The 18,827-nt window shown below is 45.1% G+C and overlaps 1 protein-coding gene across 2 annotated transcripts in view; it reads left to right on the top strand.

Annotated features, from left to right (window-relative positions):
* The window catches only part of GALNT10 (polypeptide N-acetylgalactosaminyltransferase 10), a 181,689-nt gene that overhangs the window by 104,240 nt on the left and 58,622 nt on the right, over positions 1 to 18,827 (top strand). For both annotated transcript variants that reach the window (XM_045551311.1, XM_045551312.1), the window contains one exon: positions 5,591 to 5,757. In XM_045551311.1, the coding sequence (XP_045407267.1) occupies positions 5,591 to 5,757 (167 nt within the window). The remainder of the gene's footprint in view (positions 1 to 5,590; positions 5,758 to 18,827) is intronic.

The following is an 18,827-nucleotide window of genomic DNA, read 5'->3' as shown; positions in this document are numbered from 1 at the left end:
GCAACCTCAAACTCCTGGGCTGAAGGCAGCCTCCCGCCTCAGCCTCCCGAGTAGCTGGGACACCAGGTGTGTGCCACCACGCCCAGCTAACCTTTCTCATTCTTAAACTCAGACAGAAAGGTCTCTGCTTTTAAAGACCCTTGTGATTCCATTGGACCCACCTGGATAATCCTGGCTCCTCAAACCCATCTTAATGTCTTTAACCTTAATCACATTTTCAAAGTCCATTTTGCTATGTAAGGCAAACACGTTCACAGGTTCTGGGGATTAAGGTGTGGGCATCTTTGGGGGCTGCTACTCTGCCTACTGCATCTGGTTTCTGGCTGGAGACACAAGGTGGACAGTTGTTCCTTCTGAGCCTGCCTGGTCCTCGGGTCCCCTCTTCTGGGCCCTGGGAAAATACCTTCTCCTCCCACTGGAGTCAGTGTCCTCAGCCAGAGCTCACCGTGTTGGTGCAATGCCTGAGACACCCCTTCCTCCCTGGACCCCACCCTCCCCCAGGCAAGGACAAGAGCATTTCCTGCAGCAGAAGCAAACTGCCCTTCATCAGCAAAGCAGGAGAGAGGTGTAAAGGAAAGAACTTGGGATGTGATGTAAAAAGACTGTAGTGGAGCTCTGGGACCACTCGTTCATTCAGCAAATATTTATTGGTCTCAGACTTGCACGCCTGGCACCGTGCTAGGCTAAGCATAAAAGCCCCCTCATGATGGAGCTCACATTCTAGTGGGGCAGACGGACAAGTAAACACCCAGATGGAATATATAAAGTGTGCTAGGTGCAGTGAAGAAAAAAGAGTGTGCTATGAGATTGAATAGGGGTCAGCAGACTTTTTCTGTAAAGGGCCGGAGAGTAAATGTTACAGGCTCCGAGGGCCACATAGCATCTCTATTGCACATTCTTCTTTGATTTGTGTTTTGTTTTGTTTTTACAACTCTTTAAACGCATGAGAGTCCTTTTAGCTTGAGGGTCACACAAAAACAGGCTGCCACATTTGGCCCTCGGGCCCTAGTTTTGGGTGATCCCTGAGAGGGAATGTTGGAAGGGATCTACCTACAGTTGGGAAGCAGGGATCGGGAAGCTTCTCTGGGAAGGTAATGTTTGAGCTGGGATGTGGAGGCACGAGAAGAAGCCAGCCAGGCAGTCAGGTGACGTATGGGGGAGGTGGGGATGGGGAAGGGAAGGGACCCCAGGCACATCTAAGGACGCACCGCTGTTTAGTGGCCTCATTCCTAGGCGGGTTCCTTTGCCTCTCTGAGCTTGCATCAGTTTCCCTTCCTCCTTACAAGACCGTCTTGAGCACTACCTGAGAGACTGTCTGGAGCCTCTCAGAATCCAGGTGTGGTGGGCAGAGCGACGCTCCTGCCCTCTAAGATGCTTGCCCCCATTAACGGGGACAGGGCTGTGCCACACTGTGGAGTGCTGTAGCGGTGGGGATTCCGCCTGCCGTGAGTCCCAGCACGCTCTACGAAATGGGGGTGGAAGCCCTGCCTTGCCTGCCCCTTGGGGCGCTTGTGAGAATTTGGATGTGAAAGTGATCCGTGGGGTTCAGCCTAACGGGGGAGAGGGCAGGCTCTGGGGTGAGGGCCGGGCTCGGAGCCTGCCTGTTTCTAGTTGTGCGACCGGATGAGTTTTTACAACCTCTGTGTTTTGGGTTTGTCGTGTGTGCCACAGGGAGAGTAGTGAAGCACTCGCTGCAGGGGTTCTGTCAGTGTCGTGGTGAGGAAGGTGGCGCTGTGCCCAGATTCCCTCTCCAGCCCTCTGTTGGGAATAGGGGCAGCGGGCAGCTCACAGCTGTGCTTCCCATGGGGCATTGCCCTTGGCAGCAGGGAGCTGCCCTGCTCAGGGCTATGCTGCCTTCGGATGGCCAGTTAATTCTTGGATATAAAGGCCAGGCCACGACGACTTAAAAAGGCCATCTCAGTACAAGAGCTCCTGGTAAAATGGGCTGAGGCCTCAAACGCAGCCACATAGGGGTCCCCTGCCTGTCTCACTTCCTTGCAGGTGTATCTCCCCAGAGCCCTCCAAGAAACCGTCTGCAGGCAGTGCTTTGCCTTGGGATCTGTTGCCAGGAAACCCAATCCCTACCGGTGGTGAATGTGAATATTTTAGGGTAGTGATTCTCAAAACTTGAGTAGACATCAGAATCACCCAGAGGGCTTGTTAAAACAAAAGTTGCTGGGCCCTACCCTGAGAGTTTCTGATTCAAGTGGTCTGGGGTGGGCCAGAGAATTTGCATTTCTCATGAGTTCCCGGATGGAGCCGATGTGGCTGGTCCAGGCAGGGCCACACTGTTACTGTTTTAGAGACTTAGTAAGTCGCTTTCCACTTCTCATCCCTATTCCCACCTGAAGCTAAAAAAGTTTATTATAAAGCCAACAAATAACCCTTATTTCTGCAAAATGGTCTTGGTGTGACCAAACAGACTTTCTTATTATTCCCTGAATTGAACTTGCATACTTCTTAGAAAACAAAAAGCTAAAAACTGTAGACCTCTTATACTGTGATTTCCAGAATATAATACTAAGTGGGAAAAAGCAAGGTAAAGAAAAATGGATAGAGCGTGCTACCAATTATTCAAAAAAAGATCAAGGGGATAGCAATTTATATATGTAGCTGCTTATACTAAAGAAAGAAACAAAACAATGCAAGGATAAGCCATAAAATAAAATGGTTTCCTAGGAGGGAAAAAACAAGAAGGAGAAGATAAAGAAAGAAGCCAGAAATCTTTGCAGTATTTTATTTTTAGATTTGACTTTGGAACCATGTAAATACTTTATTTACATAGTTAAAAAACAAGATTAAGTCAAAATTAAAAAGTAAAAAGCAATCCCTAAAAATAAATAAAATAAAAATCTAAATGAAATAAATGAGCCCAGCTGTGTATTGAGTTGCGGGCCTAACCATGCAGAGAAGAATTATTTCAAGTGGCTTCAAAACATAAAAATTGGATATTCCTAATGATATATACTCTATATTCAAAAATATTTTAACTTTTCTGTAATCATATTGTTAGCAATGATATCATAACCGATGATTACAATAGCAGTGATATTGGTATTATTTTTCTGAAAATATTATATATTGTAGGAAAAAGCAAATAAATAAGTATGTTAATGTTAAGAGCCTAGATTGTTAGCAAAAGAGGTATAATATATAAAATCAGACAAAGACATCACAAGAAAGCTATAGACCAGTGTCCCTTACAAATATAGTTGCAAAAATCCTCAACAAAATATTAGCAAACCAAATTCAACAATATATAAGAAGAATTATACAGCATGACCAACCAAGATATCCTAGGAATGCAAGGTGGGTTCAATATATGAAAATCAATCAACAAAATACACCATACTAATGAAATAAAGGACAAAACTTACCTGATCATCTCAGTAGATGCAAAAACAAAAAGCATTTGACAAAATCCAAAACATTTTTATGATAAAAACTCTCAATAAACTGAAGGAAACTTCCTCAACCTTGATGTGAAAGGCCATCTGTGAAAAACCCATACTAACATTATACTTAATGGCAAGAGACTGAAAGCGTTTCCCCCTAAGATCAGGACCATGATGAGGATATCTGCTCTTGCAATTTCTATTCAACATTGTACTGGAGTTTGTAACCAAGACAATTAGACAAGAAAAAATAATAATAGGCATTTATATTGGAAAGGAATAAGTAAAACTATTTCTATTTGTAGATGACATTATCTTGTACACAGAAAAATGGATTCCACACACACAAAAAATCATTAGAACTAATAAATGCATTCAGCAAAGTTGCAGGATATAACATCAATATACAAAAATCAATTGTGTTTTTATACACTAACTAGCAAGGAACAATCTGAAAATGAAATATACCCTTATTGGACATATCTTCATACAAGATAAACAAATGGCCAATAACCATATGAAGAGATAGTCAACATCATTAGTCATTAGGGAAATGCAGATCAAACCACAAGTACCACTTCACACCCACTGTGATGGCTATAATCAAAAAGATGGACAATAACAAGCATTAGTGATGATGTGGAGAAATTGCTGATGGGAATGAGAAATGGTGCTATTATGTTGGAAAACAGTCTGAAAGGTCCTTATAAAGTTAAACATGAAGTTACCCTATGACCCAGGAATTCCACTCTTTGTTTTTCAACATAATTGAAAACATGTCTGCACAAAAAAAACATGCACATGAATGTTCATAGCAGTATTATTCATAATAGCCAAAAGGTGGAAACAACTCTAATGTCCATTAATTGATGAATGGAGAAATAAAATATGGTGTATCCATACAATGGAATATTATTCAGCCATGAAAAAGAATGAAGCACTGATGCATGCTACAATGTGGATGAACTTTGAAAACATTATGCCAAGTGCGGTCAAGCACAAGAGGCCACGTATATGAATCCATTCATATAAAATGTCCAGGATAGAAAAATCCATGGACACAGAAAGCAAATTAGTGGTTGCTAGGGGCTGGCTGGGAGGAGGGAGAAATGGGGAATGACTGCTGACAGACACATGGTTTCTTCTGGGGGCGATGAAAATGTTCTGGAATTAGATAGTGGTGATGGTTGCACAACTTTGTGCATATATTAAAAGCTACTGAATTATATGCTTTAAAGGGTGACTGGCTTTGTGCCCTGTAACTCGGTCCAATTCTGACACTACCTACCTGGAGTCAGAGGCAGATCCCACAGGTGAAGGGCTGAGTCCCTCAAGATCGCCCCCACTTGAGATGCCAAGTGCAAGTCCAGCCCTCTGGTAATTCTGACCCAACAGCTATAAATTGGTGGTTCCCATGACCCCCTCCTTGGGTTCGGTTATCTGCCAGAGAGGCTCACGGAACTCAGGAGAGCACGTTCACCAGTTTATTATAAAGGATGTTACAAAGGATGCGAATGAACAGCCAGATGGAGGTTTATGGAGCTGTATGATGTACGCATGCTCAGTTACCAACTCATTCTCCCTTCCTGGAGGATGGGGTGTGGGGTTAAAGGTCCAAGCTTCTAATCATGGCGTAGTCTTTCTGGTGACCAGCCCCCTTCCTGGAGCCTACCAAGAGTAGCCTCATTAGAAAAAAAGATACCCCTGTCACCTAGGAAATTCCAGGGGATTTAGGAGCTCTGTGTCAGGTGCTGAAGACCAAATATTAGAATGTGAGAGTCTCTTAGCACCACTACTGCTCAGGAGATGGCAAGGCTGCGCAAGCTCTGTGCCAGGAACCAGGGACCTGGTCCAAATTATGTATTTCTCATTATCAATCACAATATCACAGATGTGGAGAGAGGCCAGAGTGTTCCTGAAGGACTGTCCTCCACATGAAATTATGACTTTGTACAAAGTCAGGGAGGTCTTTTATACATGTCCCTGTGTCCAGTGTGTGCAGGGATTGGACGCAGGACTCCGGGATGCCAAGTGGAAGAAAGTTCCAAAGGGACTGATATCTCCCTGGCTTCTACTCATTCCCTAGAAGCTGGAGAGGAAGTGGGATTTGCATTTGGCCGCAGCCCGGGCCTGAGTCCTCTTGGCAGGAGGAGATCTGACCCTGTCCTCTCCCTGTCCCCTGTGTCTCCCTCTAGCTGCAACAGCAAACGCTACCTGGAGACGCTCCCCAACACAAGCATCATCATCCCCTTTCACAACGAGGGCTGGTCCTCCCTCCTGCGCACCGTCCACAGCGTGCTGAACCGCTCGCCCCCGGAGCTGGTCGCCGAGATCGTGCTGGTCGACGACTTCAGTGATCGAGGTAGGACCTGCCCCACCCAGCTGCCTGCCTGCTGCGCTCTGTCCAGTGACTCGCCAGAGGGGTGGCGGGCTTTCCTTTCTTCAGCACGGCAACAGGAGGCTGTCGTTGACCGAGTGCTCGCTGTGTGCCAGGCCATAGACCTCGCCCCGCACACACGTTCTCCCATTTAATCCTGACAAGCCCCCGTGGAGTAGCTTCTATTTTTATCCCCTTTGTATCAGTTTAGAAATGCATGAAACTGCAAAGAACAGAAAACTTGGTAAACACTAGCTCAAACAATGCAGGATTCATTCTCTTATCTCTCTCTCTATATATATTTATTACATAACAAGACATCCAGGGCTGGTACAGCTAGATGATCAGGGCTGTCGTCAAAGAACCAGGCTTTTTCTTTCATCCTGCTTCCTCATCCTCATGGTCACAAAATAATACTTCTGGAAAGTCTGCCTTTCTGGCAGGAAAAGGGGGAAGGGCAAAGGCCACAAAGGCTCCGCCTGTCAAGGCTTTGCCTTGCTGTTCAGGAAAGTGTCGGGAGCCTCGGCCAGAACTCTGACATCTAGGCTCCTCCATCTATCTGCAAGGGAGGCTGAGAATTCGAGCATCTGGGTTTGTGGCCTCGTTAGTAGAGATAGGAAAGGAAGAGGTGGATTAGAGGTGTCAAGTAAGCCCACCTGCAGTACCTGCTGCACCATTTTACAGATGAGAAAACTGAGACCCAGAGAGGTAAGTGACTTATCCTTAGTCACAAAGCTTTTAGATACTAACGTGGTGACCGAACCATGTCTACTGGCCCCAAGCATGTGATCTTAACTACACATGCAGCCTCTTAGCTATGAGTCTCGCCCTGTGGAATAACTCTCAGTCTTGGGTTTAAGCAACACAGAGATGGGGCCAAACACAAAATCCAAGAAGAAATTGCCCTCCAGCCAACGGCCTCAAGCCTATTCTTTGCATCAAAGCTTTCACCCCTTGCGGCAAAATCAAGAGAAGCCCTTTCCTCTGCTCACCTTCTTGCAGAGACACTGAAAAGCAGTGAAGAGAGGGAGTGTGAGCCCATTCCCGAATAATTGCAGCTGACAGTTGCAGGAGCACCTCACCTGCTCGTTGCCCCATTTTAATACCACATTCTTAATTATACACCTTCAGTATAGCAGCCAATGTGTGTGTGTTCATGTGTGTGTGCACATTTAACACAGTCCTTGCCACATTTATAAAGTCTTTCCTAACTCTTGACATTCACTCTTCCTCATGGTACCCTTTATGTTTCCATCCTACATTTGCTTATCACAGATAGAATTAAAACACTTATTTGTGGCCGGGTGCGGTGGCTCACGCCTGTAATCCTAGCACTCTGGGAGGCCGAGGCGGGTGGATCACTTGAGGTCAGGAGTTTGAGACCAGCCTGAGCAAGAGCGAGACCCCGTCTCTACTAAAAATAGAAATAAATGATCTGGACAGCTAAAAATATATAGAAAAAAAAAAATTAGCCGGGCATGGTGGCGCGTGCCTATAGTCCCAGCTACTTGGGAGGCTGAGGCAGGAGGATTGCTTGAGCCCAGGAGTTTGAGGTTGCTGTGAGCTAGGCTGATGCCATGGCACTCTAGCCTGGGCAACAAAGCGAGACTCTGTCTAAATAAATAAATAAATAAAACACTTATTTTGCGAACACTGGTTTGTTAATGTCTCCCCTACCAGCCTGTACATTCTAAGTGCAGGGTCTTCCACATGGGTCTTGCTCACCACTGATCCCCAGCTCCTTAGGCATACAGTAGGTGCTTAATACATGTTTGATGAATGATCAGAGCTCGGTTCCTCTGTTCCATTAGCACTTCCATCCTGGTGACAATAGCCTCAGGCACAGTATGTGAGATTTGTGTCCTCAAAGTGAGGTCTGAGCCCACAGGTGGCGGGGGTGTGCCTTCCTCGTCCCATTGTCCTGCTTGCTAGCAGAGAGGCTGGCAGTGGTTACGTCTGTCATCCTGGCCCTGGCACGCCCTAGCTCTGTGACCTTGACCCGGTCACTTAACCTCTCTGTGCTTCAGTTCCCTCATCTGTAAAGTAGGATCACAACAGTGCTTGCTATCTCTTAGGTGGCTGTGACGGTCTAATGAGTTAATAGACGTAAAATTTTCAGGACAGTGCCCGGCACAGAGCGAACATTAAACATTTCAGCTTGGGAGCATGACTACTATGGACATTGTGCATGGCTGGTTTGCAGGAGGGGGAGTCAGGGACATATGTACAGATGTGGAGGCCCAGGTGCCATCTCCCCTTTCTGTGGATGACAAGGTTTTGCAACTGTAAAACACGAGACCAACAGGCTGTGGTCTCACCCTCTACCTAAATTGTCTCCCCGCCCCTGTGTGCTTCTCTTTTAATAATAGCAGCCCCCATTCAGGGGACAATTTCAGGATGCCAGGCCCGTGGGTTCTCTCACTTGTTCTTGACGACAGCCTGTAAGCGAAGCCGTGGGCCCCCGGGTCTCCGACGAGGAGCCTGGGCCGGGTAATCTGCCAGGAGCCACACAGCCACTGAGCGGACCCCTAGGCCTGTGGACTCCACGCCCGGGCCCTGTGCTCCCTGTCGCCTGCTTTCCTTTCCCAGTCTCCTCTCCCAGCCTCATCCGCCTCCAGGTTCGGGCCGCCACCCACAGGCCGAGGGCTCACAGCCGGGCAGTGGAAAGGGAAAGAAATGAGCAGATTGCTCAAGTGATGAATTGTTCTCCTGCAGCACAGGCAGCCGCCGCAGCTCGGGGCCAAACACCTGAGCCTTCCCTCGGGCTGCCTGCTCAGATCAGCCTCCCTGATGGGCTCTTTCTCGGGGCCCCAGAGCAGGGACTTCGCTCACTCTGTCGCTCCCCCACTTTGTGTCCCAGCTGCAGCAGGGCTCTGTCCTGCCCTGGGATCCTCCTCTGCCTGCACACCCTCCTCCCAGCTCTTCCCGTGGCGTCTGGTTACACGCCTCTTTGCTGAGCTCTTCATTCATAGTCGTTCTTCTCCCACTAGAGCATCTGAGGTCTAGAAGTAGGTGATCGCTAACTGTGAATGAGTGAATGAAGGCATGAGGAGGGAAGGAGGAGCTGTATGGCAGCTACTCCCCCATACACAGAAAACTGTCACCAGCAGCAGGGCCATCTCCAGCCAGCGAGACAGGTGCGGCTGTGGAAGACTCAGCAGTTCCTGCAGTGCCTGGTGCTGGCCCGAATCTTTGGGTTCTCAGGCTCAGGTCTCTGTAACCTCCACAGGTGGGGTTCGGGTGCCTCTCCTGGCACAGTCTGTGTTTGCCTTCTGAAAAAGTATTCACTAAGAGGGGCTCCACTGCTTTAAAAAGATGTGAAAACCACAGATGTAGGTCAACCTGCTCATTTTACAGATGGAAAACCTGAGGCCCGGGGCAGTGGACAGACTTAACTAAGCACTAACCACTAGCTGGCTGCAGAGGAGGGACAAGGACCCTGGCTCTGGGCTCCAGGGCAGCAGCCTTGCACCTCCCCATTTTTATGCCTTTCTATTCCCAAGGGCACTTCTCAGTAAATTATTTTTCCTTTTAGCAAGAGCAAACTTCTTGCTAAAAAGAGTTCATTATCAAACACGGCCAGTCCTGAGCTATAATGGTCTGCAGCTCTAATAGCCCAGTTTCCTCGATGTTATATTCAGCCGTAAAGATAACAACATAACCCCTCCCCCAAAAGGAGTTTAACAGTCTTGACAAAGAAAAGGTACATTTCCTAAGAATGACATTCTCCAAGTGGATGTATTTCTCCAGAGTCCAATAATGTTAATCCAATGTGGTGCCAGCTTCAAATCTTAAAAAGATAAGAGAACAAATACTGTCCCATTTTGCAGATGGGAATGAGAACTGGGAGCCCAGATTGCTGCCCTTTTTTCTCAGTGAATCAGGCGCTGAGCCCAGAGGAGAACTCCTACCTCATACCCCTCGGTCTTGCACCTTAGCTGTCGGATTTTGCAACCTGCATTTTTCAGAAAAGCAATCATTATTCTGGTTTCAAGAAGAAATTCTCAAGGCAGCTTTGGAAGAAAACTTTCTCAGCAGTGATTGTTTTAAAAATGAGATTTGGGAGAAGCAATTTCAGAATTATGGAGAGGCCTGTCTAAAGTACAGCAAATATGGGCCATCCTAGAAGACAAATTTCTCTGGGCCACGTTAGCAGAGGCAGTTCTCAGCGTGGAAATTCATAGATGCTAACTATAAGCTAGATTGGCACTGCCTAGCAGAAGGCATTTTCCTCTGAAATGAGGCTCCTCCAGGATCCTCAGGGCAACTAATTGTAATTCAGCTACGGGTCGAGACCTTGGGTAGGAGACAAAATTGGAGCAGATGAATTCTTGAAATGAGATCCAGAGCTTTGTGCAAGCAGCATCAGGGACTAGAGTGGAGACAGACGCTGACACCGGAATAATCCTGGCCCTGCTGACAAGCAGAACACTACAGAGTTTTCCAGGGGTCTCCAGAGCTTTTCAAATGTATGCACTTTGCTCGAGGATTAGGGGGACAGGGAGGTGCTTGTGCACTTGTGGGGGAGAGAGGTGGAGGTATCGGCTGGCAAACTTGCCTCCAGTTTGCACTGCCTGGATGGCATGTTTTTATTAGGAAAAACAGGAGGTCTATGTTCATTTATTTGTTTCCATTCCTCTTCTTCTTCTTCCCTTCTGCACTTTCAAATAGTGTTGTTTTAACAGAAAAAAAAAATGGGATATGTAAGCATGGAAAGGATTATTGTCTCAGGGTGAGCTATGAGCTGCCTAGAATGGTTACATAGGGAAGTGAAAGGCTATGGTATGATCTCATGGACAGCCTTTTTGCCAACTCAACTCCGTAGAAGCAAACAAAAATGTTCACAGGGAATGTTCCTGTTCTTAAGCAGGTGTGTGCAGAGCTATTGATAGGTTGTTGGCAGTGACTGGGGCTCGAAGGAGCACGGACATTGCTGGGCCCATCAGCTCACGTGGTAGAGACCCTCGCCAGTGAGGCCAGGTCACAAGTCCTCTTCCCGTGACGGGTTTCTTAACGCTGACCTGCATTCTCACACCTTGCCAGTCACGGGAGCACATCACAGAAATGCATTTTGCCCCATCCCACTCTGCGTTCCAACATACCACTCTTGACACTGCCCAAAAAACATCTATTCCCATCTTTAGTTTGCTTCCGATACCACCACAATTGTTGGGGTGGTCATTGCCCACTTTCATTTTATTGCTTGGGTTCTTTGACCTTTTTGAGTTTTGGACTGCTTATTTTGTTCTTCTCGACATGTGTCCTGATTTATCAGTTATGCATATTCATATATTCAACAATATTCATGAAATGACTGTGCTGGACACTGTGCTAGGTGCTGAATATACAAGGGGATACAGCAGGGAGAGGGACGAGATAAGGGACAGCTGTAAGACCACAGAGTATGTGCCACCTATAGGTGGAAGTCCAGCACTCTGGAGCACAGAAGATATCAGGGAAGACGTCCCAGAGAAAATTCCAGCTAAACTTAATCCAAGGGGATAAGTAGATATTACTCCTTGGGGGTAGGGAAGAAGGAGAGAGGACTGCACGAGCCCAGGCTGGGACTTGAGAAAATGTGGAAAGTGCATTACCCGGATGCAGTTATTGTTAACATTTAGGCTTTCCTTTTCCCCATGCATTTTTTTTCAATAGACCTTATTTTTTAGACAAGTTTAGGTTCACAGCAAAATTGAGCTACAAGTACAGAGAGATCTACACCCTGAACATGCTGATCTCATCTGAAAGTACAGTGTTCCCACCATCAAAATCCTGTAGCAGAGTGGTGCATTTGTTACAATCAATGAACCTACATCGACACATTATGATGTCCTAAAATCCATAGTTTACGTTAGGGTTCACTCTTGATGTTGTACATCCTATGGGTTTGGACAAATCTGTGATGATGTGTGTGCACTGTTATAGTATCAAACAGAGTAGTTTCACTGTCCTAAAAATCCTATGTGCTCCACCTATTCATCCTTCCTTCCCCCTGACCCCTGGTAACCACCAACCTTTTTACTGTCTCCATAGTTTTGCCTTTTCCAGAATGTCACGTAGTTGGAATCATACAGTACGTAGCCTTTTCAGATTGGCTTCTTTCACTTACTAATACCCATTTAAGGTTCCTCTGTGACTTTTTATGGCTTGATAGCTCATTTCTTTTTTGCACTGAATAATATTCCATTGTCTGGATGTGCCACAGTTTATTTATTCATTCACCGACTGGAGGACATCTTGGTTGCTTCCAAGTTTTGGCAAATATTAATAAAACCGCCATAAACATTCATGTACAGGTTTTTGTGTAGACTTAAGTTTTCAGCTCACTTATGTCAATACCTAGGAGTTCAAGTGCTGAATTTTTTTCATAAGAATATGTTTAGTTTTGTATCAAACTGCCACGCTGTCTTCCAAAGTGTCTGTCCCATTCTGCTTTTCCACCAGCAATGAATGAGTGTTCCTGTTGCTCCACATCCTTGCCAGCATTTGGTGTTGTCAGTGCTGTGGACTTAGGCATTCAAATCGATGTGTGTATCTCACTGTTGTTTTAATTCACATTTCTTAATGACATATGATGTGAGCATCTATTCATATGCTTATCTGCCATTGTCAATTCTTTTTTTGTTGTTGTTCTCAGTGTTTTTTCATTTCTATTTCTTTTATACCTTCTCAATTCTCCTCCATTTCCACCCCAACTGATGGAACTAATGTTAACAGTCTGGTATGGATCATTCCAGACCATTCTGCATGATTATACTAATAGCATGTAATAGCAAGAGCTCATCTGCTTTGAGATTTTACTGTGTGCTAAGTAAAAGTGCATTCACTCATTCGTCATCACAGCATTACAGTAGGTTCTGTCAGGCCCAGCGTGCAAACCTTGGCCTCAATGATCTCAGGCCTCTAAAACTTACAAATTTAATATTTTTATCCCCATTTTACAGATGAGAAAACTAAGGTACAGAGAGATTAAGTAAGTTGCTGATGTTTACTTAGCTCAAAGAAGCAGAGCTTTGATTTAAAATGATGCATTCTGATACATCCTAATCTTTACATGCTTTGTTTTCTCTTTTAATGGGATCGTACTGTAAACATTACTCTACAACTCTTTTTTTTTTTTTTTAATTTTTTTCTGTTAATGTATCACAGGCATCTGAAAGGTCAATAATACATATAGAGCTAACTCATTTGTTGTTTAATAGCTAGATATTAATAATATTCCGTAGTGAGAATCTACACTTAGTCCCTTTTTATTTCACTTTATGTAGTGGATGTCTAATCACATGTGACTTTGTATCCTGGTTTCTTTCACTTCACTTGCTATAATCCTTCCCCCTTGTCATTATGAAATGACTGCCACACCTCTCCTTCTCTGAGTCAATGGCGAAATAGAGACAGGAGTTGACCAAGCGGAACATCAGCTGTATTGTCATCACAGAGGCTGATCCAGGGAACACAATTGGGTCTCTCTACCCCTTTCTCTCTGAACTGACTAACCCAGGGTTGGGCTTAGCAGCCGAGGAGCCAAGCCGCTGCCTCCCTGGCAGGGCAGGAAGGAAGGATAAAGCCGGTCATGCAGGTCCAGTGACTATTCTCACTTCAGCCTACCTGGCCTCACTTCCCCAGCCACCCAGAGGTGAAAGAGCACTCCTTCCGTGAAGTGTGAGTTCCATCTGGCGGATGATGACACTGAGGCTCAGAGAGGTTGTGGGTAGGTGGCCTAAATTGCTCACCCGCCCTTGGAATCATCTCCTCCCGGTTGGTAATCACATTCGACAATGGGTTCCATCATCTTCAGAAACCCAGATCTTTAGTATCGGTCTCTAGCGTGTCTTACCCCTAAGGAAATCCACAGGCTGTCTTGACTCTCTTCTCCTTTAATATCTTTGGCATCCTAAATGCTTCTCCCTCAGACTCCAAAGGAGAGAGCCGCTAAGAAGATTAAAGCCGTGACAGAATATCAATTAGTTTATAATGAGGGAAATCTATAAACCTTTTGGTGGATATCTGGCAGAAACACAGGATACAGGAGTCGATATATTTATGGGATATTTTGTGCATCTTTAAAAAAAAAAACCCAGTATTTTCTGAATCAAACACTGTATAAATGATTTACTGGGAGAGCAACAACAACAAAAAAAATCAAATAAATCGCTCAGATTGCATCTGAAGCATCAAAAGCTCCGGTGTTTGGGAAAAAATCGTTTCTGTAGTGGAAAATAGCTGCATTATATTTTCAGAAAGGTGATGCTTCTATTGAGGTGGGTGAACTTTCTACATTTTAAAAGCTTGGCACAGGAAGACTGTGCTAAATTGCAGATCTTCTCCTGACTTTCTTGTGAGGATTAAGGTCTAACTTTTTCCACTGTGTTATTAGTGTTTCCTTAAAAACATAAGATCGAAGGGAGCAAAACCCAATGGAGCACAATATTGAGGGTTCTTGGAATAAGGTCCCCAGGGTAAGGACCATGGAACTGCCACCTGCTGTCATAGTCTGTCTTCAGAAAGCTCCTGGGCCTTTCAGCTAAGGACTGGTGTGAATTCTTATTTATTCAGGGTCTAAAGGGAGATGAGATTTGAGGCTAAAATAAAAGTAAGAGGTTCCTTAATACCTAACTTAGTTTAGCACAAACCCAACCAAGTTCTATTCCTGTCATTCACATTTAGCTCAGTAAGTGGGGGGCTGAAAGTGCCGATTTCATCTGCATCGCAGAGGGAAATAAGCACTAATAGCAATAATAATAATAATAATATGGCATAGCATCTATATAGTACTTACTGTGTGCCTGACATTTGTTATAAGTGACTTAAACCACCTTACAATGATTTTATAGGAAGTTTCTTTGTAACCACCATTTGCCTAAAGGGAAAATTCATATTTAGTAGAGAGTTCAAACCAAAGTACAAGAAATTCCCCTCCTCTCTGTACCCCACCTCCTAAATAAAACAATAAAAAGAAAAATTTTTAAGTAAAGATATGAAACGCTCAGTCATGACCTTTGGTACATGTCCATATGTCTAATAGGAATATTCTACTGTTTTCACTTATTATAAATATTAATATTAGCGAAATCTCGAAATAATGTTGGTTCTAGCATGAAAATGAAGCACACTGGCCAAAAAGTAGACATTAGCTCTAATCTACTGCCTGACACCCAACCCCCAAGCAGCCTCCAAATGAACCCATCACAAGCAGAGATACTTCGGGGATTCTTCCCAATTTCCTTGCAGAACTTCCAGCCCCTGAAACACTCAAGCACGTCTTTATCAGACAACCACAACTCCTGAGCCAATTTTGGTTTGATTTAAATGCAGAGGCACCTTCAGAGCTGTTAACATTGGTAGCTTAAAATGCTACCAACTTTCATAGCCACAAATAGGCAATACTTGACAGTTCTGAAGATCAAGAAGGCCAGCCCACATATTTATATATCATTTATTTATTCCAAAAATTTTTAAAAAGAAGACAATTGCAGCACTGTAAATTCATATAGTGTCCATGGGCATTGAAAATTTAGTTTCTCTTTTCTCTCTTTTTCTCCTGTTTTACTGTCTCAGATACTGAAACCTTAAGAAAATGTAATTTTTGCATCCTTATATAGAACAAAGAAATAGGTACGTGTCAAGGCCATAGGGACATCCCTTCCTCTTGTACGATTTAGTGACGTTAGTTCCTGTAAAGCATCAGGTGCAAGCTGCCTTTCCAATCATGCACACTCAGTTCCTTCTATGCTCATTACTGCTAGAATGATAAAAAATATATATTAATTTTGTCTGCTTTATAAATGCAGGCCTCCTCAGAGATGTCTGTGTTATTTACAAGCAATCAGGAACTTCAAAATAGCCAACAACTTCCTGTCGTCTACTCTTTGTCGTCCATTCCTGGGCCTGCTAATGAATGGGATTTATTGGGCATTGCTAATCATCATCTGCAGTGAGGGTGAGAACCAGGTAGAATTATAAAGCTATGCTTTCTGCCCAGTCTTCTCAGAAACTGTTTTTTTCTATATGCTATCAGAATATATGGTTTAGAATATTCTAAATAATAACCGCACTCCAGTCACCGTTAATGGAAAACTCAAACTAACAATTACCTTCCCGGAGCCTCCACACCAGCCAGCAGATTTGTTTTAACCAAGTAAGAGGAAAGACCTGACCTTTCCTGGCAAACGTGTTCCTGCTTTAGGGCAGCTCTTTAACTCATGAGTGAATGAAAATGACCTATAAATAGACCTTCCTCCTGAGCAGAGCTAACGCTAAATATTCTTTGTAGTAGACACGAAACCCTTTCTCCTTCCCCCGCTCAGGCTGTGGGGAGATGGGGAATGTAGTCAGCTTAGTGACTGCTCCTCCCTTCCCCCCATTCCCTGTTATGGCAGCTGGACGTGTCCTAAATCCAGATGTGCTTCCGGCCAGTTCCATCCCTGTCCTTCCCCTTCCTCCATCCCATGAGCCAATATATTCTCTTCTTGTATAAACTAGTTGGAGTTGATTTTCTGTCACTTCCAACCCAAAAACTGTAACTACTGTCTTCCCTTTCATGGGTTGGGTGAGGATTAAGTGAAGTCATGCACTATGCCAGGGCACAGCACATGCTCAGCATTCTGTTGGCAGTCATCATTAATGGTGCTGTTGTTATGGTGATGCTTGTTATCATTACTGATAACCGAAATGCTGAGCTACCCGGCTATTTCAGAGTCTCAGTATAGGGATGAGATGATATTAGAAATGTGGGGGCCAGGCACGGTGGATCACTCCTGTAATTCCAGCACTTTGGGAGGCCGAGGTAGATTTCTTGAGGTCAGGAGTTCAAGACCAGCCTGAATAACATAGCAAGACCCCATCTCTACAAAAAAACAGAAAAATCAGCCTGGCATGGTGGCCCTGTAGTCCCAGGTACTCAGGAGACAGGCTGAGGCGGGAAGATCACTTGAGCCCATGAGTTTGAGGATGCAGTGTACTATGATGACACCACTGCACTCCAGCTGGACGACAGAGCGAGACCCTGTCTCAATAAAAAAAATTAAAAAAAAGAAATGTGGAAGAGCCTAATGAGCTAAAAAGTGCAATAACAACATACAAGAGGTTGCTGATTTCTGCAGAAGGAAAGAACTCTGAGAACTCTCCAGTCTGGTGGCCAAGAAAAAATGACCTCAAAGGCAGACATCTCACACCTGGGGTGTGTCCCCCGTGGGGGGCAGTTCATCTGGGTGCAAGCAATGGTTCTTAACTCTTATCCTTCTCAGCACTGACTGAGGAGCTTGTTCAAATGTAGGTTACCAGGGCCCACCTGTAGAGATGCTGATTCAGTGGTTCTGGGCTGGGCCCCAATAATCTGCAATCTTAACAGACATCTCAGGTTATTTTGATGGAGTTGAAAAGATGCTCAGACTTTTGGAAAACACCAGATCACAGGCACGACAGGCCACTCAGTGTGCTTTGTGATATATTGGGGGCTGATGTCTTTGAATGTATACCCCAGGTCACCATAAGAACAAAAACACATGGCAAGATAAGAGGAGATAAGTTAAGACGCCTTCAGCCTTGGCCAGACCTCTGTTTTCCAGGAGGCCTTTCCATAAATAATTGGTTCGCTGTAGCAAGCCTGTGTGGATTTATGGTCCCACATTTAATTTCAACCGCTATTCATTAATCCTGATGATCTCACTTAAATTATTAAACAGTCATATTCCAATTCTGAGGGCACTAATTATATCCTTGAGAGGCTGTTATTATCTGGATGATCAGATACACTCAGCCAACACTAGACTGCTTTCTCCCCACTCATCAGAATTTTATACTTTTCCAGGATTTTCGGTTGCTAGGTGTGTGTGTGTCTCATGTGACAAGAGCTCAGAGCTGAGGAGTTATGAAATGCCAGAGCAGGGGCTCTCAAATTTTGGTACGCAGAAGAATCACCCAGGAAGTGTATTCAGCAGGCAGATTCCCAGGCCCCACCTCGTGAGCATCCAGGGTCTGGGGCTGGGTGGAGCCCGGGACTCTGCTATAAGCAGCTTTCTGGGGATTCTGATGCAGGTGGTCCTGGGACCTCGAGCTGAGAACTTCTGCCTCCAGCTGTTAGCGCTGGTAGGGAATCTCAAGGGATATTGATAAGAACAAATATTGGGTGATGAGACCAGCCTGCCTTTTTTTTTGATGGGCAAACTAAAACCCAAACGGGGAAAGCGCCAGTTGAAAGCCCCGCTGCGGAGACACAGCCTACCTCTCTGGCCCGTTGTAAGGATCAAATGAGATAATGGATGGGAAGCTCTTTGGAAAGCATTCAGCACTCCATAAATACAAGGAGGCACTATTATTTTCAAGCTGGACCGGCCTTGTGACAGAAATGGCTTGGTACTTTCTCTCTAAATTACCATAATCACCTGTTTGAGGCCCCAACCAAGTCCGTAACTCTAAATTCACCAGGCATGGAATAAATTCCTCCTGAAATGTCCAATAAAAATCTTGTGATGGGAGAATGCACCTGGAGCCCTGCCTGGTCCTCAGTCAGAAACTTCCTGCTTTTTCTGTTGCCTGGCCCCATCTATTCTGGGGTAGGTCACATCTCCTCCAACCTCAGGGGACCTGGTTGAAAAGCCCTTCTCTCTAGCACGTGGATTTCTGGCCTTTCTTGGGACATGTGAAACTCACTCATGAACATTTTTGCCCCAGAGAGCTTCCTCTGTATGAGCCCACTTCTAACCATCTCCACGGCTTTGCAAATAGAAAAGCTCAAATCAAGGCACCCCAGGTCTTGGTTCTTTGAGTTCCGTGTCCTCACCTGCTTCAGTTTGCTACAGGTATCCCTTGAGGCTAGGTTGCGGGTCCTGGCAGTGACCTCTGTGCACCTGTGCTGTGTCTGTCCTGTTATGTCACAATTAACTGGACAGCGAGCTTCGTCATATTAAATTGCAATCATCCTCCTTGCAGGGCCCATTGGCGGGGTCTGCTTCTGCCCTGACCTTCCCACGACTCCCTCCAGCTTTTAGAAGACCCTTTTGTGTCTCCACCCCTAAGTTCCTTTCACTGTACAGTAAATTTCTAAAAAGTGACAG

The sequence above is a fragment of the Lemur catta genome, chromosome 5 (assembly GCF_020740605.2).
Source record: "Lemur catta isolate mLemCat1 chromosome 5, mLemCat1.pri, whole genome shotgun sequence".
Lineage (NCBI taxonomy): Eukaryota > Metazoa > Chordata > Mammalia > Primates > Lemuridae > Lemur > Lemur catta.
Note: the sequence above shows the minus strand (reverse complement) of the source record. Positions and strands in the feature narration are given on the sequence as shown.